The sequence below is a fragment of the Onychostoma macrolepis genome, chromosome 13, assembly GCF_012432095.1.
Source record: "Onychostoma macrolepis isolate SWU-2019 chromosome 13, ASM1243209v1, whole genome shotgun sequence".
In the NCBI taxonomy this organism is placed as follows: Eukaryota; Metazoa; Chordata; class Actinopteri; order Cypriniformes; family Cyprinidae; genus Onychostoma; species Onychostoma macrolepis.
In genome coordinates, this window is record NC_081167.1 from 14,816,344 (window position 1) to 14,843,567 (window position 27,224).

The following is a 27,224-nucleotide window of genomic DNA, read 5'->3' on the forward strand; positions in this document are numbered from 1 at the left end:
TCCATACTGCAGCATTTTTAAATATTTTCTTTTGTCTTCCATACAATCTGATTTGGGATGAACTATCCCTTTAACATTTACATGTTTGTGATGTGTCTGCCAGTGGTGATTGTGTGTCTAAATATCTTTTGTTTGTGCACTATAGGTCAAACACGTACACATAACACTTGGAGTCCAATGGAGGTCATTGAGAATCAACCATTATATGTTTCAAGGGTTCCTTGAAAGACTGCATAGAATTGCTGCATGTGCAAAGGTGCTTGGAATCTTTTTATGAGTGAAAAGTAGGTCTATATATTATATATTTACATTTCATAATCGTAAGTCATAATAGTGCAAACTAAGCTCTGCAGTATATCACGTGAAAGTACTTTCCTGTATCCATTCATAGTTATTATGCAGCATAACGTAACATTACAATGCACTTTTAGTAATTCCTCAGATATATTGATCCTGACATTATTGTGTGACTTGTGATAAGTATTCTATTCTATGATAGAAGTAGTCTTGCCCTAATCCTTGCCGTGTGAATTCTGGTTCTGTAAGCCTGCCCGTGTGTCATCAGATAAGTGGGATTATTGTGAATATGTGATGAGACTGTGAATGTGCTTCAGCTTCACTGCTGTGAGTGCTTGTCTGATCTGGTGCTTTATTACAGTTATGACCACCAATGGATTGTTATTACTTTATGTATGAAGTAAATGTTTTATTTCCATTTTTCACGAGGCTTTATGCGTGCATATGGACAGTTAAAATATTTACAATTACTGTTAAAGACCTCAGTGAGACTGTTCATGACTGCTTGGCCAATTATAGCAACTTGGGAAAGACTGTGTTTGTGTCAGTGAGAGAAATAGTTTTCTTTATCATTTGTATTGCATGTGTTTGTTTGTGATTATTTTACTTTAAGTATTTATTTCTTTAAGCCACATTTTGTTTGGTCTGGAGGGAAGCTGAACCACAAATGTCCATTGGTCTGATGAGAATCCATCAGTCCATGCAGACCTCAGGTCATTGCATTGCATACATCTGTGGCCTTGGTTTAGAGTGAGAAAAGATATTTATCATAGTTATAAAATATTTTTATGTAGGGAAAAAAGAAGAGAATTAAACAATAATAAATGGAGAGGATACTGTGGTAAAAAAAAAAAAAACAGGAGATATTTCATATATTCATGCAGGAAAGCTTTGTCTGGTGGTCTGGTTTTGTGAAGAGATGCAATTCAGTGCCGACATTAATCTCCCATTAGCACAGCTTCTGACCTCTTTCTTATTGCGTCTATTCACAGTTCAGAGGTTTATTTTAGTAGATAAATATTGATTTAGAACAGCATACTTTTTGTTAAAGTCCGGAGTGTAGTAAAATATTGCATTATAATGTATTTACGTGTATCTTTTTAAAAGGAGATATACATTCTTTTTAAATTTGAAACTGTACAGTATAAAATAAGTGATTTGAAATGAATTTGGCATTGAAATGAATTGCCATGCTGGTTGCCTATAACCAAAACAGAGATTTGTAGGATGAGAGCGACTATTGGTTTGCATTTCTCTTATATTTCAAATCGCATCAAATCAGCATTCATTGATTTTCTTGTTACTTTTGTGACTTGAGCACTGATGTTATCATCAGCACTTTGAGCTGTTGCCTAGATTGATGTTCTGCATGCAAAGGCAGGTTTAAGAACTACAGCTCAAAATGTGACTGTGACTGATTCTGGCCTGTCAGTAAGAATCAAAGGAAAGTGATTTGACCCCTGCAGGGGTTGTGTTGACCGATGGGGGGCTGTTGAACAGCCATTTACCTCAAGTGCAGGTGTGTGTGAGTGACCAGCCTTCTGGGCATCTGGGCATCTGTACTAAAATGAAGCTGAGGCAATTTTGCGTGCTCTGAACTGGAGATCACAATGCCTGTGTCTTTTCCATATCTCTTCTACAAGTTGGACCACCTTTGTTTTAAATATTATTGTTTGCCTACTTAATGTTAAAGGAAGAGCCCATAAATGACAATTCTCATCATCATTTACACATCCTCATGTCGTTTCAAATCTGTATGCCTTAATAACCAAACAGTCTCGGTTCCCATTGATTTTGTTAAACTTTGTAGTTGTATGTAGAACCCCCCCCCCCAAAAGAATGTTACCAACATTCTTCAAAATATCATCTTTTATCAAGAATAAAGAAAGTTTGGAAGGACATGAGGTTGAGTAAACAATGACAGAATTTTCATTTTTGAGTGTATACTTTCCCTTTAATGATGGCATTCTGAAAATACAACATTCTCACAGTTTATAATGTTGTTTTTAATGTTAAAACACAGTCTGTGGTGGTTACACCTAAAACAGCAATGTGATATTAGACTATTTTAAACTACAATACAGTGCATGTTAATTGCGATTGTGTCCAAAAACCTTACATTCAGTATTTTTTTAAAGTATGATATTTCTGTGATAAGTAGCCTACACTTTTTTTTTTTTTTTTTTTTTAAGAAATGGAAAAAAGAAAGAAATCAGAAATGTGTGAAATTATAACATTTTCTCTATTTTCTAGGCAAATAATTGTTATAAAATGATGCAAAATAGCCTCAAGTTTTTGAACCCCACTTGTATGTCTGTGTGAAACAACATCTGTGTTTCATATTAATTTGGTGCAAAATGAATAACCTGACAGACAAAAATGACCATTTAATCCCGTGTTACGTCATATTGGTACCTTCACATACTTGAACAAAACTCGGAGTATGTGAGGTCATGTCACTTTGCTGCTCTAATTTCATAACAATCGTCTTTGTGTGTGTATGATATAAAGGTGTGCGAGGCTGTCACAGGGCTACTACGGCGCGCGCTGACACAGTTTTTCTGCCACGCGCTCGCAGACTGACCGGAATCTGACATCTGTACAGCCCTCGCTCTGATCGCGTTTAACGCTTTTATCTCTGGCTGAAAAGTCTTCTGGTGAGCGGCTGTCTTGATGATGAGCGGCGGCGTGCGCTCGGGGAGGAAGGGCATCTCGTGTCCGACACAAGACCCGAACTGCACGCGCACCGTGGAAATCCTCTCCTCGTGGAACAACTCCGAGATGAGCGCGTACAGGCTTGTGGATTTACCCCCCACGACCACATCTGTGAGTCAAACATGATTCTCTAAGCTATTTCTTTCAGTCTTTCTCATCATTTCTTGTGCAGGTGATCAGGTGTAAGTGAAAATATTTGGCCAAATGCTTTAAATGTTTATCTTGCTGTGTAAATAGATTTTTTACATTATCAACATGTTGATATGTTTACGTTGTGCTTTTGACTAGACAGAACTAATAGCTTAGAGCAAAGGTAAGGATGCTTAAAAGTTTAACTCTGCATAATTATGGTGATCTATGCAAAAGCGGGACAGCTACTGAAAGATTTTTGAGGGAGAATCCTCAGCATTTGAGATTTCTTTCTTGATGCCACATCCTTCATATGTTCAACAATTTTTAATATAATTTCTGTGTGACGTTTAAACAATTTAAGCTTTTTTCAGGTGAAGTGGGAGTAAGTGGACAGAGATTTAAAGTTTAAGTTTAAATACTACAGTGATGAAATGTATTTCTATGATGCAAATGTGTTCTTCTGGGGGGAAACCTGTCATACCAGTGTGAGTTTAGCTGGTTTGTCACTGGTCTAAAGTGCTTTTTTTTAAAGTCTACCAGCCTTAACCAGCTTGATCAAACTCTTAACAGGTTGATTTAGACCCTACCATCTGGTAGTCCCTCTAATCTATCATCTAGATCAGCTTGAACCTGCATAGAAAACCAGTTTCCATCAGAAGGTAAACTGAAAAAATATCCAAAGATTTTGACATTTCATTTACACTTTTCCAGGAGTTAAGCTATTCTGATCTAATAAATATAAAAAATATTGTTTTAATTGTCTTAAATTCATACCTAGAGTCTTTATGCCACCGAGTCAGGTCAGATGCACTGCATTTTTCTCATGTGAAATCTTAATTCTTAAACAAAGATGACTGAAACTGTCCTTTGCCGTTAATCACTTAATTTTACCATATATGGCTCGAGTCTGTGGTTTGAGCCTGAAGATGTATTCGTGAGGTTAAGTCTTTGGGGTTTTCACTGTTGAGATAATTATTAAACACTGAGCTATGAGAGGACTTATGAAGGCATGTCAGTGCCACAGAGGAGTACCACTGAATTACATATTTATGCTAATTGGGCATGTCTTGGGGCTGTTGATGCTTTCTTTTACATGTTGCATGTTGATGTCTCTTTCTCTCAACATTAAATGAATTGAACAACAGATAGTCTGGACTCCTGCAGTATGATGGGTGTCTGTGCCCACACAACACAAAGTGTGGTAGATTTGTACATACAGGCATTAATTTACACTTAGACATTTCAAAGGGTTTTTACAGTAACTTACTGGCAACACTGTTGCCAGTAAGTTACTGTAATTAAGATTTACAGTTGCAAACTGTATTTGATTTACAGTTGAAAACTGTACTGTTTCACAGTAAATTACTGTAAATAAAATCCAATTCATCAGTATACTACTGTAATTCATTCATTTTAATATAGATTTCATTAGATTTTATAATTTTTATATATAATTCATTTTATTTTTACTGTACATAGGTACTAGTGGCTTTCAATTAAAACAGACACAATAATTACAAAATATCAAATTCTTTATTTAAAACATTGCATGTATAACACTTAAAAATACATACTTCCAATGCTGGAACAGTGCATCTTCACCATTTCTCCTGTCTTAGGACTTTTTGCAGTGCATTATATTGTGTCCTCTGGATTCATCCTCACAAAGAATATTTAGGCAACAGAAACATAATGGGGGAAAAAAAGACAAGCAGCCAAAGAATACATAGCTATCCACAAAACCCATGGTGCTACTCCAAAACGTGGCCACCATCTTTGCTCACCATCCACTTTGTTAGTGACAGAAATGTCTTCTCTGAAAAACAAATAGTAGAAATAGCACACTTTTAAAAGGCAAACCTCATACAGAATACACAAACCTCTCAAAACCATAGTTGTTCTCTTACCATGAATTATCAGTCTCAGGGTGGCTGGCCTGCTCATGTCTTTCTTGATGCTTCATTGCAGTTGCCTTTAAAACACAAATACAAAAAATGCAGTAAATCTTAAATTCCATTAAAAACTATAACAAACTAATTCTAAAACTAGAAAGGCAGCTAGCCATAAAACTAGTTTAACCTAGCTAACATACGATTTTATTTTCTCAATAGGCTACTGGCCAACATTATTATTAACACCTGAACTAAATTTCATATTAGTTAACCTAATGTTAATATAAGATAAGCGTTGCTCGTTAAAAATCATTTTAATTTGGTAACTTAATTCAACAAGATGACAAAAGTTGTTTGAAACAGCGCAGTTTACCATGGTAAAGTTCTGTAACCGCCATGTTGACTAGTAAATGTTACTGAAAATCTGACACAAACACATATATTTTTACCTTGCTTGCTGGTCTTATTCTCTCGTAAGGTGCATCGACACACAGCATACAGTATATGTTTCTCCGGAGCTCTTCCACTCTGGCGGGTTCATCCCCAGGAAAAACCCGCGGTGCTGCCGCACTGCTTCCGTGTCTTCCTCGGACGCGAGTGGCGCGGCGTGGCGCAACTCGACAACAGACAACAATATAGAACCCATTATATATATTATCTACAGTGGATGCGGACAGTAAACTGATGCCCCGGTATATTTCTGACGTGCAGATGTACTCCAAGCGGTCGCGCTGTTTCTGACACTAAGTACAAATGGATTTTTCCAATCATTATAAGCGATGTAACACATCCAGTAGTGAGTCCCAAGCTGTTGCGGCGTTGTAGACACGGTCCAGGGCAAATTGTGTCAATCCAAATGTAAGAAATGAGGAAAATAAAACCACCTCAACAGAATGGCGTCAAAGAGACCGTTACCGCAAATACAGTAGTATACAGCAATTTTAAAAAATACAGTAAGTCTCTGTTTGTGGGCTCTGATGTCACAGAAAATTCCCACGATGCAAAGGGTATTACAGTTATTTACTGTAAAGGGAATTTTCAGTATTATACTGGGTGATATACAGTAAAAAACTGGAAATTATAGAAATGTCTAACAGTGTATGCTAACCAATAAATGAATAAATACAGTAACAGTTAAAAGTTTGAAACAAAGGATTTGCGAAATGTTTTTGAAGGTTAATTTTAATCAGGATAAATCTTCAACAAATGTCTTGTTCCTATTTGCAATTCAACATGTCTTCATCAGCAAATAAGATCTGAAAATTAAGCTAAAATAAATTGGATTTGCTGAATGAAAATTATAGCAGTCACTGATTTAAAAGAAACACATGATTTTAATCATGAGATTATGACTTAATGACCTGGATTGAGATTTGAATGATTTTATTTTACATAATTCATCATTTAATCTCAGTTGCTACAATGTTTTAGCACAAAACGAACAGAGGGGGGTGCTGTGTTTATATCCTGAATCTGCATTTGGGTGGAATGTTGGGGGACCTTAAAAAGGGCCCCAAAAGCTGTTACTGTAACAAATCACTATCTGAGCTCTCTGAAATTATTTTATATAACTCTGAGCCTTGTTTAGGAGGATACATTTTTGGGTCAAGTGGGATTTACTAGGTGATGAACCAAATTTGCATAAATCATACACACGCACTTGTGCTTGTTGTGACCCATCAGGAATGAAATGTGACCCAGAAACCCAGTGACACCCCAGACTGATAAGATATGCATATTTCCAGGCCACAGTGACGTAGATTTAAGTCTATCAATAAGTTTAATGGGTGTTAAGCATCACTTTACGCATTTGTTTCAAACTGACGGCAACAAACCTCACAGGAAAACCAGCTTCACTGACCATGAGGGATTAGGATATTAAAAAAAAGACACCATAATCATGCGATTATGATATAATCATATTCAGGTCCATGCTCACATATTGACCTCTCAATGTGTTCTTTTCCTCCTCTTGATTAAAATAATGTGATTTGTGAGCAGATACAGAGCGTGGACTGTTTTGTAGATGTAGGACAGTTTGTTTGCTTCAGGAGAGTTTGTTGAGTTTGGGATCTTGTGCTGTGTGGGTGCATACATGTTTGTTATGATGAAAACTATTATTATTGTGGAAACATTCTCATAGGAATTCATTCACCATTAAGAAAACACATTAATTGACTGATTATTTGGCACTAAATTATCCCAAACTATCTGCCAACTTTGGACAAAATGTCTATTACACTGTTTCTCATAGAAATGCAGCATTCTCTCTAATTTGAGGAGAAATGTCCCCAAAAGGACAGCAGAACGCAGTGGAACTAAACAGCTCTGGGTAGTGTAGAGGAAAAACTGTTTCAGATGAAAGAGTGGAAGGTATTGGCAGTGCGTGTGGTTAGCTGAGCTCAGGCAGCTTTGCTTTCTAACTGAGCTAAGTAATCATGGTAATGCGGTCAAACAAGCGCAGTAGCATCTGGAGCGCAAGAGAAACCATCCATATATGAAGGACAGCTGTGAACATCATGAGAATTACAGTACATTCGTAACTCAGTTATTAGGATCAAGTACGTAGCAATCATGCATTGTAATGTGCATTAAAGAGATTTTTTAAATATATAAGAGTAAAGATGTATCAGTAATAACAGTAAATGAAAATCATCATATTAATTTTCATATACCAAATGAATGTATATCTGAAGCTTCAGAATAATGCTCATAGTTAGGGATAGTTCACCCAAAAATTAACATTTTGTTGTCATTTACTCACCTGTACAGAATGTTGGTAATCATACAGTTTTCATTATTGGTTGAACAATCCCTTTAATTTACAGGAATTATAGGAATTACAGGAATTACAGGAATTAATAGTTATAGTGTTATCGTACATGACTTCTGTTTTCCTTCACATGAAAAAATAGAAAGCAATGTTCTCTTAACAGCGGAGTCGATGTTTTATTATTCATTATCATTTGAAATTATGTGATTTGAAGCTACAGATTATTGCAAGAAAAGGAACATATTTGTTTTGTATTCTTTAAGAATTAATTTTAAATAATTTTCTCAGTATATAGGTCACTAATCACTAATATAATTACATGACTATTAAATGACTATAAATTCCATATATCCATTATATAACATAAGAAGGAGTTGTAGTTTGAAATTCCAAAGACAAAGAAAAGCTCCCATTTTAAGAAACAGCCTGTGTAATGTTAACTATTTACAACGACACTGAGTTGTATTTGTCCTCAGGAGTGGGATACATAATGGTAAAAAATGTCAAAACAATAATTTTGTTGCGTTTGTCGTGAGGCGATCCTGTTTCAAAAGCAAATGTTTTCATGATGAGTTATCCCATCTGCATTATCATCTGCAGTAAATAAAAAAATAAAAAAACCTTTAAACCACCTTTCTTCTCTAGAATAACTACATGCTTTTGAAGAGGCTGGTTTACTTTGAAACATCTTCAAAAATCCCACCGAAACACCTTAACACAGTTACTGTCTTATTACTCTGAGTGAGAAACAGATGTGGGACTCAAACAGTATCTATTTCATTAGAATCCTTCTCATTCCGGAGAAATAAGACAGTCTTATCTCAGCCCTCAAAGTTTTTCATGGCTTAGATCTTCATTTGACCCCAAACTCAGAAGTAATGAATGAAAACACACAGCAATGGCTACTGCTTTATTTTGAAAAACCTTCAGAACAAATAAATTCTCCAGTGCAGCTCAAGATGGAAGTGGTTTAACAAATGTTTTGATGACACAAAATGGCCCGTATCTGTTGAGGTTCATGAGAAACATGGTTTGTATTCATTTAATTTGGATGTTTGTAAAAGGAACCATGTTTCCAAGGTTTAAATCTTTATTTGAACATGATTTTTTATCAGCTACGCACTTGGAGTTCAAAATATTATTTGTCATCCTTGGAAGAAACAAAGAAACAAAAACTATTTGTCTGCACAGTAGATCTCAACCGGTGGCTTGTTTTGATTAATTAATTACTAGTGCTAAATGCAAAAAGAAAAATTCGGCTAAACATATAATCATAGTCAGGATAGCAAATTGCATCAGCTCATGAACATTTAAAAGAGAGGAGAAACAATTCCCATATATTGTGTTTTGCTGTTGACGTCAAAGGCTGTGTGTCCAAGCAAACCCATTTTGGCTCAAACTCATCGTTCACTCGTGAGAAACTAGCCAAATTTGACAGACTGCGTGACATCCTCGAGAACATGAACACATCTACGCAAAAACAAGATATGACCCAGAAAAAATGCATGGTTGTGTTACAGCTGACTCTGTGTTTTACATAACAAATATGATGATTTTGACAGTTTGTTGGTAAAGAGTTGTCTCCGCATCATCACTTGACACATACCGAAGGCAGAGACTGAATCTGCTTTGTCATATTTCCTCTATCATCACCACATGGTTACACTCATCTGTCTTGAAATGACTTTTCCGGGAGTGCTTGTCCTGCATTCAGCCATCTCATTTGCCCACAGCCTTGGCACTTAAAGGCCTTTTCATTAAAGCTTTTCCAGAGGAAATTGCAGTCAACAAATTTTTTTTGCATTTAATCATGATTGTTCTGTGAAAGCCTTTTGTGTTCCATTTTACATTGTATCATGCCAAATGAAACAAATAAAATTGATTACAAAAAATAACTCTCTTACCTTAAAGACTTTTTGTACCGTGCTGGAAGAACGCATGCAATAACTTAGGATCTAATTGAATGGATTGTTGTGAGAGATTATGCCATCAAAAACAATCCCTTTGCCATAGTAGGATTTCTTAATTCTTTTAAGTATCTATTTCAGTTAATTAAAAAGATTTACTGCTCAAAGTGACAAAGCTGACCTTAGATTACATTGATATTGCTGCTCTAACTGATCTGTCATTTAGAGTTTATAAAAAAATTCAGCTATACAGATTCACACTCTAGTTTGCACTATACCTGTTTGTCTCTCAATACACACAAAACAGAAACAGATATTTATATGAACAGATTAAATGTCCTGATTTAGACCTGAATCTGCAATGAAACGCATAAAGAAATGCAAGCTGGCTGTCATTTAGGTCTGTTTAAATCCCTCTAAGATTGAAATGTGCTCAAATAACTGCAAATAACTGGATTTAACTGCAAGCGCACAGATATAACTGCAAATATATAATACGATGAAAAGATATCCGAAGCTTATTGTTTGCAAAAACTGATTAAATGTGTCTATAAACACAAAAAAGCCCTAAATCCACCTTCTGTAATATAGTGAAAATTCCCATTTAGAAGATAAACCACAACAGGATATCCTTTTGAAAAAATGAGGCATCGTGAGATCTGTCTAAAAATGCATTCAATCCAATATTCAAAACATCGGCAGTGTGTCTGTATTGTTAATATTTTTGCTCCCCTCCCATATAATGAATTAATGTCTTGGTGGTGTCAGCTGTGAGTTCAGGCCTAATGGTGTGTTTTAAACTGATTGCACACTCTTTGATGCAAAGGTCATTATAAAACAGCAAGTGCTGCTTTTCATCTGAGCTATTAATTAATGTGCGCTCCTGTGTCTTCAAGGTTGCCAAGGTGGAAGAATTCGTTCACCCTTTCCCAACAGTGGACGTGCCTGATCATGCTCATTACACTATTGGTGCTGTCATCCTTGCTGTTGGCATTACTGGCATGTTGGGGAACTTCCTGGTCATCTATGCATTCAGCAGGTCAGAACAAAAGGCTGTGGGGAAGTTGGACACTTAATATGAAAACAGTGTATGAAATTTTTATTGTTAATTATCAAAAGAAGCTAAACTGTAGTCTGATGGATTGGTGCTCAGCATCATTAGGCCTGTGCCACTTCTGTGTCACTAACTTTGAATTGGCACATTTCCACAATAGATAGTTCCACTCTTCGATTTGGATAGGTCAGTGGGATTTTTGTTAGTTTGTGCTTGTCTTATGAATGGGATCTGAAACTTTCATGTTCTTTTGACTCATTTTGACAGAAATAAGTGACTGAGTGAGTCATTGAATCATCTGCTCAACCGATTTGTTCCAAAATACTGATTCATTTAGGAATTAAACAATTTACTGTTTGAGCGATTCATGAATCAGTCGCTTAACCAATTCCTTCAAAATCACAGACTAATTCAGAAATAAGCCACCTGACTTTATGAGTGAGTCATGGAATCATCTATTTAACCTAGGCCTATTTCTTCAAAAACACTGATTTGTTTAGGAACAAAACAAGTGATTGTCTGAGTGAGTCATCAATCAGTCACTCATTTGATTCAGTATAAAACACTAGTTCAGGAAGGAACTAAACTATGCTGTGTTTCTTGTAGATTTGTCTGCTTTGTTTGAGCTATTTGTGTTGCACAGGGAGGCTGATATTCTCAAAGACGTTATATAGCTAATATAAACTACTAAATGAACAGAGAAATTAACAACTTGTGTGTGTGTGTGTGTGTGTGTGTGTGTGTGTGTGTGTGTGTGTAGGAGCCGGACCCTGAGGACACCTGCCAACTTGTTCATAATAAACCTTGCCATCACAGATTTCCTCATGTGTGTCACCCAGGCACCCATCTTTTTCACCACCAGCATGCACAAGAGATGGATCTTTGGGGAAAAAGGTACAAAGAAACGTACACGTATGGTTTCACTATATACTGTATATAGGACATAGATGTAGTTTTATGTGATGATGAAGCAAAATGTGATTTGGTCAATTTAAGAGCTCAAACAGGACCAGTCAAATGTACACACAGCCACAGTCAAATAGATAGACTTATCTTTGCAGATCATTAGTTAATGCATAGGCAGTGTCTGAAATAAAACATGCACACCCATAAGTTATTGGGCTCTACTATACTTTTTGAATTATAATGAACGGATTTAAATTTAAAGAAAAAAATGAATCACTTCTCGGGTTGAATGGGATCAAATGAAGGAGAGGTTAGGTTGCCCTTGGAGACGGCCTTTGTCTCTCAGTGCTTACAAGGATTCATACTGATCTTTCTTTATGCTTTTGTTGCTAAGAATGATGAATGTCTTTCTGTCCGATGTACATGTAATCTTTTCTAGTACAGTTTTTTTTTTTTTTTTTTTATCTCTAAATTCATCTCAAAAAACTGCACATCAAGGATTTTCTTGTTGATTTTCAGCATTAGCTAGTCATTTTGCTCAGCTGTGAAATGCCACTGTTTATGGTATTAGATGATGGAAGACTCTATTTTCCCTGAGGTGTTTTAAATGTCAGCTCCTATCAGGACTTAATCTTAATTGCCTTCATCAGCCTTGACTGGGTTTTGTTGGAGTTTTCTGCTTGCTGACGTTTGTAATGGAATCAGTAGCTCTGTGATTGTGATTACTGTAGTGATTGATGCTTATCTTTTGTGTTCAGGGAGTTTACTGGGCAGCACTGAAATTGTTGTCTGCTCTTTCCTGTGACAGGAAATGAGGTCACCCAGTCATAGAGTGTCTTATAGAGAGGTGGTTGGTTTTATTGAAAAACAAGTTGCAGATATAAAACAAACACTGAAAAGTACAAAAATCAAGGTATTTATCAAGATATCGCCTACACTTACAACTTGGTTTGCAGACCAAACCATACGGCTTAGAGACCTAAAATTTTGAGGGATGGGAGTATCCACCCCGTCTACAACATCACCGAGGCTCGTCCCGGTGACTCTTGGGTCATGATGAACATAGCGCATGTGACGGATTCAGTCACCACCTTGGCAAAAGTTTTGGCTAAATTGGATTTAAAAAAATAATAATAATAAAATACATTTGTGAACTAGTCCTAGACTTTTTGCCCGATTGGAACCAAACCAGTGCAGAAAAATTCTCTGGAGTGTGAATATGGAAGCCGAATAATGACAATAGTTTTTGAAACATAAAGCATGCTGAATTCCACAAATCGAAAAGAAGATGCATTGCAATTAACAGTGCTTGCATTTTAATGCCTTGTATTTCCAGGGCTTGCATTTTTAGGTCCTGAAATTTAACATAGTTGTTTATTTAAGCTGTGAATATTTCAATTCAAAATATTTCACACACATTTTCATAATTAAAAATTCAATAATTCATATTCACCTTCCAGAATTCACTTCCAAAATATTAAATCTGTTTAAAAATACGATGTATAATATTCAACAGGCAAATTTCAGTCATTTTATTTCACTTTCCAAATTCGCTGCCACAAATTTAGTGGTTAAAATTCGGCAGAAAATTCAGCGTTGCACATCCGGGAACCGCAGGAATAGCAGTAGAGCACCGATGCATGATCTCCTGCTGCTGTCAGCCGCTCACCAGCAGGTGGCGCAAGCGGCTGTTGATGAAGCAGGCCATATGTGGATCAAGTCACTCATTTACAAAAACTGATTTGCAGAAATGGAGCTAGCCCTAGAAGTTTTGATTATCGGGGCCAGTATAAACGTGTGGAAACGCTGATTGTGTGTATGTTTAATTCAATATTTTCGCTGTTTCCCGTAGCCTACATATAAGCAGCTTTCTCTACCACAAAGGAGATTATAATGCTCTTTTACCCAACGCTGAAGTACAAAACTAACATTACATCTGAGGAAGACATATACAGGTGCTGGTCATATAATTAGAATATCATCAAAAAGTTTATTTATTTCACTAATTCCGTTAAAAAAGTGAAACCTGTATATTATATTCATTCATTACACACAGACTGATATATTTAAAATGTTTATTTCTTTTAATTTTGATGATTATAACTGACAACTAAGGAAAATCCCAAATTCAGTATCTCAGAAAATTAGAATATTGTGAAAAGGTTCAATATTGAAGACACCTGGTGCCACACTCTAATCAGCTAATTAACTCAAAACACCTGCAAAGGCCTTTAAATGGTCTCTCAGTCTAGTTCTGTAGGCTACACAATCATGGGGAAGACTGCTGACTTGACAGTTGTCCAAAAGACGGCCATTGACACGTTGCACAAGGAGGGCAAGACACAAAAGGTCATTGCAAAAGAGGCTGGCTGTTCACAGAGCTCTGTGTCCAAGCACATTAATAAAGAGTAGAAGGGAAGGAAAAGATGTGGTAGAACAAAGTGTACAAGCAATAGGGATAACCGCACCCTAGAGAGGATTGTGAAACAAAACCCATTCAAAAATGTGGGGGAGATTCACAAAGAGTGGACTGCAGCTGGAGTCGGTGCTTCAAGAACCACTACGCACAGACGTATGCAAGACATGGGTTTCAGCTGTCGCATTCCTTGTGTCAAGCCACTCTTGAACAACAGACAGCGTCAGAAGCGTCTCCCCTTGGCTAAATACAAAAAGGACTGGACTGCTGCTGAGTGGTCCAAAGTTATGTTCTCTGATGAAAGTAAATTTTGCATTTCCTTTGGAAATCAGGGTCCCAGAGTCTGGAGGAAGAGAGGAGAGGCACACAATCCACGTTGCTTGAGGTCCAGTGTAAAGTTTCCACAGTCAGTGATGGTTTGGGGTTCCATGTGCTGGTGAGGGTCCACTGTGTTTTCTGAGGTCCAAGGTCAACGCAGCTGTATACCAGGAAGTTTTAGAGCACTTCATGCTTCCTGCTGCTGACCAACTTTATGGAGATGCAGATTTCATTTTCCAACAGGACTTGGCACCTGCACACAGTGCCAAAGCAACCAGTATCTGGTTTAAGGACCATGGTATCCCTGTTCTTAATTGGCCAGCAAACTCGCCTGACCTTAACCCCATAGAAAATCTATGGGGTATTGTGAAGAGGAAGATGCGATATGCCAGACCCAACAATGCAGAAGAGCTGAAGGCCACTATCAGAGCAACCTGGGCTCTCATAACACCTGAGCAGTGTCACAGACTGATCGACTTTTAATTCAGGCAAAAGGAACCCCAACTAAGTATTGAGTGCTGTACATGCTCATACTTTTCATGTTCATACTTTTCAGTTGGCCAAGATTTCTACAAATCCTTTCTTTGTGTTGGTCTTAAGTAATATTCTAATTTTCTGAGATACTGAATTTGGGATTTTCCTTAGTTGACAGTTATAATCATCAAAATTAAAAGAAATAAACATTTGAAATATATCAGTCTGTGTGTAATGAATGAATATGATATACAAGTTTCACTTCTTGAATGGAATTAGTGAAATAAATCAACTTTTTGATGATATTATAATTATATGACCAGCACCTGTATTGCTTTCGGTTGCTTAGTTTCTGTAACCCTTTATCATGGCTTGTGTGACACTGTGCTGTAATACTGGGGTTCCCCTCATACGTCACACTCCAGGATTCTCCAGCGACGCGTAAAGCGCCTCAGTGAACTAATACAGTGATATAAGACCTCAGATCTCAGAATACACTTTATTGATGATTATGCAAACTATATACAGGCATGCAAATGAGGTCAGAAGAAAGCAACGCGCTGCATTTTCGTTGCTTTCCCTTAAACGAAAGGGATTACCACTGATCTATAGTCGACAGTCCTACAAAGATTTCAATACCACGATTAGTTTTAACAGTAAGCAACCACTTTATATCAACATAAAAAAGGAGTTCAAAACCGCCTAGGTGTATTTGTGCAGCAAATGTAAACCTGAGAGAGCATTGTCGCGCTATCGCTCCCAAGGGGCCGTCTGACAATTCCACCGACTGGGTTAAAACATCCAATGTATTTAAATTAAAATTACTTTTAACATTTAAAATAACACAGTCAAATTGTAAAGCTTGTATTGCTCATAGTGATTTACTACAGATGAGATTTTGCCAATATATATACTGTATGTACAGTACACAATTATTTACATATAAAAGATACCTGGAAAGGTTTTTTTTCATGTTCCAATGGTTGTAGTGCATTGCTGGATACAAAACAACTGTGTGATCGTTATTATTGATGTTAGTAATTGTTGGTAAAAAAACTCCAGTAATTCACCAAAAGGGTTTTTCATGTTCCACAGGTTGTAGTACGTTGTGAAATTTTGCCAGTATCTCCCTTACTGTATGTACAATTCACTTTTTTCATTTTTAAAACAAAAACAAAAAAATCTGTAAGACCTCAAAAGGAATTGATATTGATGTACTTTATGTACATTAAGGGAGGTATTAGCAAAATTTCACCTATAGTAAGTGAGTCTAGTGACTAGGAATGTACTACGACTTTTGGAACACGAAAATACCCCAAAAGAATTTGTGAATTAATTTCTTAACAATAATTATATACTGTATGTACAATAAGGAAGATATTGGCAAAAATTTCAACTGTAGTAAGTCAGTCTGGTCACTAGTAACATGCAACATTTGGAACAGTCGAATATTATACATCGTATTTTTAAACAGACTGAATATTTTGGAAGTGAATTCTGGAAGGTGAATATGAATTATTGAATTTTTAATTATGAAAATGTGTGTGAAAAATTTTCAATTGAAATATTCACAGCTTAAATAAACAACTATGTTAAATTTCAGGACCTAAAAATGCAAGCCCTGGAAATACAAGGCATTAAAATGCAAGCACTGTTAATTGCAATGCATCTTCTTTTCGATTTGTGGAATTCAGCATGCTTTATGTTTCAAATATTGTCATTATTCTGCTTCCATATGTGAATATCAATAAGTATAAACAAAAAAACTTGAGTTTTCTACTCACTTTCGCAAAGAGACGACAAAACGTTTGAAAGAGGTTCTTTTCCTAAAACGGTTATAACTTTTAACTGAATGAGATATTTACACCAAACTCAACACGCATATATAAGACCTCTGGCCACAGTGTGTATAACAGGACAAAAAAATTAATAAAAATTACTATACCTACACATCCATTTGTCCGATTGACTTGAAAGTTCACATGCAGTGTCTGTGTCCAAAGTGCCACTGCTGTCTATCAGCACGTTTATGTATCTCGAAAAACATGGCCGCCATCAGCCAATGAAGTTAGAGCACCTATTAGATGGTGTTAACGGAGGCTGATCAGAACGAAACTGAATGGGCCTGTTTGACTTACGGCCCTAAAGGTCTGTGATAAAAAAAAATTGAAAGAAATTGGCCACTGGGGGCAATATCGCATTTTCAAGCGTGTAAACGATTGTATATTGGCCAACTCTTCACACATGTACGCGGTATTCATATCATATGATAGATCTTTGCCTCAAGAACCACTGCTGTCAATCAAATCGTTTGATAGATTATTCAAGATAATTTCAATAAAAAACCTACTTTTGCGAACTAGTCCTAGGTTTATTGCATAACCTCAAGAAAACCACTGCAGTACAATTCTTTGGACTCTCAATAAGTATCTAAAAAGATTGCACTTTACAATATGGTTAAATTGTAAAGGGTCATTATATTTCTATGGCAAATTAACTTGGAATTGCCAAAAATGCACTGTTTAATCATATATTTAGTTTGAATGATATTTAATTTAATTATATTAATACTTACTTCCTAAATAACATCTAAATAGTATGTATTTTTTGTATTTGCTTAAATGCCTTAAAATGTTTGCAGCTATATTTTTTAAATTATGGTTTCTACACCCAGAAATGTCATGTGAATTAATAAAATTATAGTTGACAGTTTGTAACGTTGAAAAAGTCACTATGCCTTTAAGTATATTGTTGTGGACCATGGGGGCCATGGTGTCAAAAACGTTGAGAACCAATATTCTCAAATATAAATATACTGTAAATGCAGTGCCATAATTCAATCTTGCCTGTAACAAAAAAAGAAAAAAAGAAAGAAAAATCCCCTGTAAAACAACTAATTTGTCATACCAGACAGCAAAAATCTATTTATTATGTAATTTCCGCTCAGAGCAGTTTATTTAGCATATTGAAGGCTTCTGCTCCATTGACTTCCATTCAAACAGAACAGCCTCTGGTCTCCCTGTTGGGACCCTGACGCGTTACGCTTTTCCAAGCAGAGTTTGAAGCCTCCCTCCTGGAGGAGGGACTCTGACCCAGTTTCATTTGGTGGAAACTGTTAAAAGATGTGTTTCTTGCTTCTGTCAGCTCTGACTGCTCTACAAAACAAGGCATAAATATGACCACTGTTAATTCGATCGTGACAACATGTGTGCTTGATCCCCCTGAAAGCTTTCTCAATCAATCAGATACAACTCACAAAAATGCTCTTTTCCAGGATTAACCTGAAAGCATAATCTGTGACAAGGTGTGAGAGAATAGAGAAGACATCCTGATGTGTGAGAGGATTATCTTCAATAACAGACGCCTCTGTTTTGTAATTATTAAAGTACATCTAGTAAATGTGTTCTGAGGAAACAAGCACAAATGAGCATGAATCAGACTGTGTGTTAAGTATAATGGTGTGAAATCATCTGTTTCTCGGTTCTCCGCTGGTTCTTCTTCTGTTTGACCTGTTTTATTGATGACATGATGTATTATGTGAAATAGACTTCAGACAGACCCAAACTAGCTCTATCTCTGTATTTCTGTGTTTATTTGATGTAAGATCCACTTAGAACAGTAGTGTTATTAGGATACCATGATGTTCGTTTGGATATGCGGGGTGGACAAAGTTAATTTAAAACAGTGGTTCTCAATTAGGGAGCCGGGGCCCACTAGGGGGCCTCAGCAGTACTCAATATTTCATCATGTGGAAATTTAGTTAATGTTAAAAAAAATCTTTATCCCGGATCTCAAGTAGTGCAATAAGGAGAGACAAAAAGGTTAAGAACCACTGATTTAAAAAGAAATAAAATTCAAATAAGAATGATTTTGCCATTTTAAAATTACAAAATAGTTAACTTGAATATATTTTCCAATTCTGTGGCAAAACACAGTATTGTAACACTAAGCGGTCAATTAACCTAAGCATGTATACACACAAATCAGTTTAGCAACAGATGGAGATGGACGGCAGTGACCAGAAAGAAAAACATTCATTGTAAGTTTTTCAGAGCAGATTATTTTAATGAACCACTGCCACAGGTCCTCAAATGGAGCCAGCGGCGGTCTGTGTTCCTGCCAGCCAAGTGTCTCCAGGTCTAAAAGCTGGTTCACACTGCCCCAACAAACAGCAGCAAATATTTTAAGAAGTTTGCTGGATGTAGAATGTTTGGAAACATAAAGGTTATTTTCACACTGGCCTAACAAGCACCAACACTGCTCCAACAAAACTGCAAGAATTTACCACAGAAATGTCTACGGACTCACTTAATTCTGTTCCTCTGTTCTGTCCCTCCAGGTTGTGAGTTGTATGCATTCTGTGGGGCTTTATTTGGCATCTGCTCCATGATCACGCTCATGGTCATCGCTGTGGATCGATACTTCGTGATCACGCGGCCGCTAGCCTCCATCGGTGTGTTGTCTCAGAAGAGAGCTCTGCTGATCCTTCTGATAGCTTGGGCTTATTCACTTGGCTGGAGCCTGCCACCCTTCTTTGGCTGGAGTAAGTGTAGTATACCTGTTGTTTTAACATTTTAAACCTATTAAACTTTGTGAAAAGTGTTCTTATGCTTTTTGTTTTTAATTAATGCCACTTTGATATTTTTATCTAACAGGCCTGCAAGGGCATTCATACATGATTAAATGTGGCCTGAAGGAATAGATCACCCAAAAATGAAAATTATGTCATCATTTACTTACCCTCATGTTGTTCCAAAACTGTATGACTTTCTCTATTCTGTAGAACACAAAGAGAATATTTTGAACAATGTTTGTAACTAAACAGTTTTGATAACCTTCGACTTCCATTGTATGGTCAAAACAAAAACACTGAGACATTTTGCAAAATATATTTTTTATGTTCGACAGAAAAGAAAGACATATAGGTTTTGACCAACATGAGGGTAAATAAATAATGACATAATTTTCATTTTTGGGTGAACTATCACTTAAAGTGTAACATCATGTGTTTCTATAGAAAGTCTACAGAATTCCCGCAAATGTTGTTCCAGTTAGTCAAACAACAAAGAATTTCATATTGAACAATATTGATGAAATGTTAAGTGTTCATGAAGTTCCAGCATGCATTGCATCAATAAACTATATGGCTACTGTTATAAGATTATTGTTTTGTTTTATTGTTAGTTATTTGCTGTGTTGTGATGTAAAGAGCTCATCTTTTTACATTTGCTGATTGTCACTGTTCTAAATATCTTAATGCATCACGTTGCCTTGCAGTTTCAGCATTTCTCAACAATTCCTTTTTTACAGTGCAGGTTACATTGTAAGAGAAACAGGTAGGTGCATATGAGCAATATTCATTCTCTTCCATAGCTCTTTCTAAAAGCATTTCTGCAAACATGATTAATACAGAATAAGGAAAAGAGGGCAATATCGCAAAACTAGAAAACAGTCATTCTTTGTAAAAAAAAAAAGAAAAGAAAAAAAAAGGCATACAGTCAGTGACCTGATCTACACATCCATCAAATAAATTAATGAAAATCACTGAATTAGGTAACAAAATCAAACCAAATGTTATTTATTTTAAGCCAGATGTCAACATGTCATGTGATGTTTTATGCATTTGCAGGTGTTTAAGTGTGGTCCTGTGTTAATGGAGTTGAGTATACCTTTGATGCTCTTTTCACAGGATGCATCAGTCTTTTATAAGCTCAGGTCTTTTGGGACAAGTACTCTGAGCATTCTGGGTCATCCATGTGTGAGCACAGGAGCATGAGAGTTGTTAGCCAATGGCTTTACAAACAGTGAGCTGTTTCGCATAAAGGTGGTCTCTGAGGACCAAGGCTTTCAGCTTAAGAGGGATATACTGGTAAAGCCTGGTGCTTTTGGCTCTCCAGCACTTTCTATCTCTGGTTTACAGGCAACCTGCTCTTCACACGAAGGGTGTCTGTCTCCTTTAACGGTTCTGACAGCTTATATCTTCCAACCTCAAACCTCAGAGAACTGATGATAGCAGCACTTGCATGAAAGCCAGACTATGATTGGCGGTGATAAGAAATACTGTGATTATAGCGTACTTCTTAAATATCCTCAGCTGTGTGTGCATTGGGTTGTATTTCACTACATTTGCCCAGCAGCCAGACAGTATTCCTAAGTCCCCTTTCTTTGTGATTTTGTTCCAGTTTTGACAATATTTCTCCGGGTGTAAAAGGCTTAGCTGCTGGCTAGCCTTCACTTTCCTCCACAAATTCTGTTATTTTATAGTTTTTTATTCTGTTTGTCTGTCTCTGTTTTGCAGGTGCTTATGTTCCTGAAGGGCTGTTGACCTCTTGCACCTGGGATTATATGACCTTCACACCCTCTGTGCGAGCTTACACTATGCTCCTCTTCATCTTCGTCTTCTTCATTCCACTTATCGTCATCATCTATTGCTATTTCTTTATTTTCCGATCCATTCGCAGCACTAATGAGTGAGTTCTTTGATACAGATCTAACAGAACAGTATGAATTAATTAGCACCTGCAGTGTCTCAAAGCTGTTAAATGTCTTTTGTTTTAAAAATGTAAATTGTATTGGAGAAATGTCAGTAAAATGTAACACTGAAGTACTTAAACACTTTTATTCTGCATTTTAATTAAACTCGAGGTGTGATCTATTGAAAATAGATAAGCTTTTGATGGCAGTAAAACCAATATTAGAAAATTTGTGTTGTTTAACTGTTGCTTTCCTTTTGTCTTTGGAAGAGCTGTGGGCAAAATTAATGGCGATAACAAGAGAGACTCAATTAAACAATTTCAACGGATGAAAAATGAATGGAAGATGGCGAAAATTGCTCTTATTGTCATTCTGATGTATGTCATCTCCTGGTCTCCATATTCAACTGTGGCACTGACAGCTTTTGCTGGGTAAATGAATCCCAACCCTGATAACACAATATATTGTAATATAAAACATACATAGCCATCAGAAAGATTTAGTTTTTTAGGAAATTTTGACTTTTATTCTGCAAAGACACATTAAATTGATCAAAAGTGACAATAAAGACAGTAAAATATGTGCTGTTCTTTTGGACTCTTTTTAATTGAAGAGTCCTGACAACAACAACAACAAAAAGTATCAGGGTTTCAACAACAACAAAAAAGCAGCACAACAGTTTTTAACATTGATACTAAAAAAATGTTTCTTGAGCAGCAAATCAGCGTATTAGAATAATTTCTGAAGGATCTTAAGACTGGAGTAATGGCTGCTTTGCAGCTTTGCCATCAGGAATCAATTACATTAAAATATATTAAAATAGAAAACAGTTAAAAAATGTTTCACAATATCACTGTTTTTACTGTATAATATAATATAATATAACATGTAATTTTATTATGTTTTTATTGTTTATGTGTCATTTTATTTTTAGCATTTACATATATTTAGCATAATTATGTTAATTTATATTTTTTCAACTTATTGTTATTATGTAGACTACAAGAACCGAGGTAATGGGCTACAGTAAAATATAGATACATAAATGAACATGTTAATTAATTTATACACTTGTATTTTTCAGGTATTCTGATATGCTCACACCATATATGAATTCAGTACCTGCTGTGATAGCTAAAGCTTCAGCAATCCACAATCCCATCATCTACGCCATCACACACCCCAAATACAGGTACTGTAGGAGTCTCATTGAGAATCGTTGATGTCAGTTCAATATATTTTTGAAACCAGACTGGCTTAGTTTTGACTCCCAAAGTGGTAATGAAAAAGATTAATGGCACTGTAAGTGGTAATGTTTGACATTTTAATGGACAAACTCACTTTCCATTAACAAAGAATATGGGTCAGAGATTAGATTACCTGGTCTGGCCCCATTAGGACTAAACACCTGTGGCAAATTGTGATTGTTTTAATTTTTCCTAGTGTCTAGCTCACTGAGCCATTCAATCAAAAATTTATCAGAAACATGTTGCTTCTGGGTTAAAGTGTGAAATTTCATTTTGATTGATTTCATTAACCTGAATATCCATTTGAGCATAAAGAATAATTAATCCTGCATAGAGCATCCTGACAATATGGTACCCTGTGTAAGGCCTGCTGGGTCAAAAAGTCATTTTGATTTGATTTTCTCCCACAACACTAAAGCACATTTTGCTAAACACATTTTAGTCCCTATACACTGAACATGTTTTCATGCATGCAATGACAACCGGTTCATATGTAGCTAATTTGAAGCTCTGAAGTTATTGCATATATTCTGACACAAAACATTTAAAATGAACTTATTTTGCCTATTACTATTGCTGCCTTTATAACCGCTTTCACTGCTACTGAATTAAAAACACATTTGTATATATTTTTTTACATGTTGACTACACAAATGATTTTGACATTTCTGACAGCAATCAGAGCAATCAAGTGTTATTTTAGTATTTTTTTTTTGTATTATTTATTTTTATATTTTCATTATTTTAGTTATTATTTGACTGATCGGGTTTTAATCATGCTCTGTGTAACGTACAGTAAATATGTATCCACAATGTCTACGGTGTCTCATGCTTGTATCTCTTCTGTGTCTTCGTCAGGTTGGCCATAGCGAAATACATTCCATGTCTTCGTGTGCTGTTGTGTGTCCCCAAGCGTGACCTCCACTCACTCCACAGCAGCTTTATGTCCACACGTCGTTCCACCGTCACAAGCCAGTCCTCTGATATGTCCGGACAGTTTCGCAGAACCAGCACCGGCAAGTCCCGGCTCTCCTCAGCCTCCGACAGCGAATCTGTGAGTGTGTGAGCCTGATGGATCTCTAGACTTGATGATAAGTCTTCACACGGGCAAATGTGATTGTAATGGATGTATTTTATTATCTGTTACTACTCTTCAGGGCTGGACAGATACTGAGGCCGATCTCTCGAGCATGAGCTCCAGGCCTGCCAGCCGCCAGGTGTCTTGTGACATCAGCAAGGACACTGCGGAGATCCCAGACTTCAAACCATGTAACTCATCCAGCTTCAAGTCAAAGCTCAAAAGCCATGACTCTGGCATCTTCGAAAAGGTGACCTCACAGGCTGAATGTATTACATATGTGGCAAGTATCAAAGGAGTGTAGCCTGTCTTATGAAAATGTGTTCATGCAGAATTGCTAGTCCTGTCATCCTCTGTTTATCCTCATGTTACTCTGTTGAAGCATGGGTGTAGCTTGCCATTTGACCTAGCCAGTCAATTTGGTCAGTCACACTTTTAAACACATTTCAGCTTTTTTTATAGTAAACCTACAAATTTACACTCAGTGAGTGTACCATATTCAAGTGAATCTGTCATGGTTATCAGATGCGTTGCACTATGTCTGCTTTTGCCACACTAAACCGATAAACATTTGTCGACAATCTCAAAGTAGTCTTGTATTAAGTAAATCAAGGAGTGTGTTACTCTCCCACTGCTTTGAAACAAACATCTGTTGGGCATGAATTATATGTTGTAGTATTGTAATATTAAGTATAGAATTAATACAAACACTTAATATTTCATAAATTTAACTGAAAATAGACAATTAAGCAGTTTATGTTCTAAAATCTATGTTTAGGTTTTGTTGTGGGTAAATGAAAAAAACCTTTGGAGGTAAATGTTCCTCCTGACATAAATGAAGAACACTGAGCTGCGTCCTGCAGATCACATTTATGAGATTTTCTGTGTCCTGATCATCAAACACAACATGAATATATACTTTTTTTTTTGTTACATCCAGATTTGTCTGCAGTTGGTGTACATTGTAAAAAAAATGCTGATTATGTATTAAAGCCACACAACAGGCAAGCAATATATAGGCTATTATCTTTCAAAATGCTGATTTGAAAAAACACAACTTAGGCAAACAAGTTTGAGGGAGACGTTTGTAGGTTTGATTTGGTTATTTATTTACACAATAAGGATGTATTAAAATGTAGTAAATAACTACATTATATGCATATTAACTTTTGAGTTGAAAATATTATTTATTTAAATTTTTTTAAAATCTTTCAGTTGCTAGGCCATGCCCCTCTGGCTCCCCTGCAAGCTACGCCTATGTGTTGTTGAATATAAAAAGTAATTCAACAGATTGTTTTTGATATAATCAAAGTAGACAGTGGCCATCATGAGCAATATGGACTATAGAAAAATAATCAGTCAAGTTTTGGTTACACTAATAAAAAAGTACAGATGTTTAAGCAACATGAGGATGAGTAGATGACAACAGAATGTACGTTTGTGGGTGAACTAAATTTGATAATGTACTGTCAGTTGGTTATTGTTGCAAAAAAAAACAACCCTTTAGGTTAATATGAAATCACCCTGTTGATTATCCTTTACATACAAAGGCACACAAGTGCTTACTGCTTACAAGCTTAAGCTTATTGCTTACAAAATGCCACAAAAAATCTCTAATGCTCACCAAGCCTAAACTTGTTTGATTAAAATATGGTGAAAACAGTAATTTGGTAAAATATTATTCCAATAAAAATTTTTTAAAACACGGTTGTAATATATTTTAAATTGTAATTTATTCCTGTGATGTTATATGATTCTTTAGAAATCATTTTGATACTTTGATGCTCAAGCAACATTTTTATTCCTGTCAACATTAAAAAGTTGTTGTGCTTCATATTTTTGGAGAAACATTTCTTTTCAGGATTCTTTGATGAATAGAGAGTTCAAAAGAACAGCATTTACTTGAAATAGAAATGTTTTGTAACATTATAAATGTCTCAATTTAATGTGTACTTGCTGGATAGAATTATTGCTTTCTTCAAAAAAACACTTTCTGACCCTAGACTTTTTTGATTATTATCCTGACTCTCTCATTTCTGACCTAGAGTTCCTCTGATGTGGATGATGTGTCTGTGGTTGGACTCGTTCAGACGGACCGTACTAACCCTTTAGCTGTGAGTCTGTTTAAGTTCAGTATATACTAATCGAGCTTTTGCAGGATCCTGTAGGTGGTGTGATTTGTTAAATTTGCTGACGTCAGGAATGTTTTGTTCTGGTGTGACTGGCAACAGAACAGCCAGGCAATCAAATTTGTACATGAAAAATCTGAAAGCACATTCAAATTGCTAGAATGCTGTTTGATGAATCACAGTGTGCTGTTGAAAAAAATATAATTAGTTAATGAATTTGAATTCTGATTGCAGAAGAAAAGCATGTAATAAAAGCCACATGCCCCCCCCCCCTGTTTCTGCAGAATAAATATGTGCCTTTGAAAGAATAATCCTAATCATTGTTCATACATGAATCCCTATTAATTAAACCAAGAATTTTACTGTCAGTGTTTTGTTACGGGCGTCATCTTGAGCTTGATTGCAGCAGTGTTATCTCCAGGAAAAAATTGTTTTAATTCTGATTTAATGCTGATGATTGGCAATAGGTAGATTTAATCTCTCAAAACCTTCCTCTGTGCTGTTTGCAGGCTGGTGACGGTACCGACATGCCAATTTCAAGAGGTGCGATTGGTCGAATTCCCAGTATTGTCATCACCTCTGAGTCTAGCTCTTTCCTGCCCTTGGTACGGCCCAGCTACAGAAACAGCCGCTCAAGTGTGTCCAGTGCTGGGGCAAATCCACCCAGGAGAGACTCTCATGGAGGAGTCCAGCAGGGGGCAGTCCATCTCTCCACTGCTGCTGAAACACCCGAGTCCACTCACTTATTAGACAACCCTAACCCTCAGTATCTCTAGTGCTTATACCTCTTCACTCGCCATGTAAATCTTACCTTCAAGCTTTGTGTTTATTGTGAGTTATCCTGTTCTGTGGTTTAGACCTTTAGTAAGGGGAACTTGAAATGAAGACAAAACCTGAGAGATTAATCAGTGCTCTGTATCACAGAATGTAAAATATTAAAGTCATATATTGTCTTTTACACGTGTAATACATTTTTATGATGACCTCAACTGTTACACAATGTCCAGCATCTTTGTTTCCCTATATTTTAAGGAAACATTTAACAGACAGTGCTTTGAATCAGGCAAAGTTATTGCTCAGTCCATGGAGACTTGGAGAGAAAGGACATCACAGATTATTTTAGTCCGTCATCAGTGCATATACAGGTAACATCAGCTTAATTAGGGAGTTCTTTGTGTTTGCTTTAGTATTAAGCTTTACATTTTTGTGTTTCTTGTACATTATAAATGTAATTTTGACCTTTTTGACCATTTTTTATGATGCCATTTCATCTTCATTCAAAGCGAGACTCTACCTGAATGTTTTGCTTAACAGGATCATCTTAAGACTGTGGTGTGTGAGTTTTGCTCATGAGACACTGAAATGCTTGCTTCCACAGAACTTCAAAGTATGCAATATGAAGCCATATTACA

General features: G+C 36.3%; 1 protein-coding gene across 5 annotated transcripts; it reads left to right on the top strand.

Moving 5' to 3' along the window:
• Nucleotides 1–27,224, top strand: opn4a (opsin 4a (melanopsin)). 5 transcript variants are annotated; one of them, XM_058796963.1, is made up of 12 exons: nt 1–284; nt 2,809–3,123; nt 10,613–10,755; nt 11,531–11,664; nt 19,224–19,427; nt 21,183–21,354; nt 21,628–21,789; nt 22,443–22,550; nt 23,464–23,659; nt 23,763–23,933; nt 25,729–25,797; nt 26,322–27,224. In XM_058796963.1, exons 2-12 carry the CDS (start codon nt 2,971–2,973, stop codon nt 26,586–26,588), a joined length of 1,779 nt encoding a protein of 592 aa, XP_058652946.1. In that variant the 5' UTR covers nt 1–284; nt 2,809–2,970; the 3' UTR covers nt 26,589–27,224. The 5 variants fall into 5 exon arrangements, with proteins under 5 accessions (XP_058652946.1, XP_058652948.1, XP_058652947.1 ...); XM_058796965.1 differs by having other exon boundaries at nt 2,948–3,123; XM_058796966.1 differs by lacking the exon at nt 1–284 and adding an exon at nt 3,715–3,803 and having other exon boundaries at nt 3,040–3,123; nt 10,613–10,804.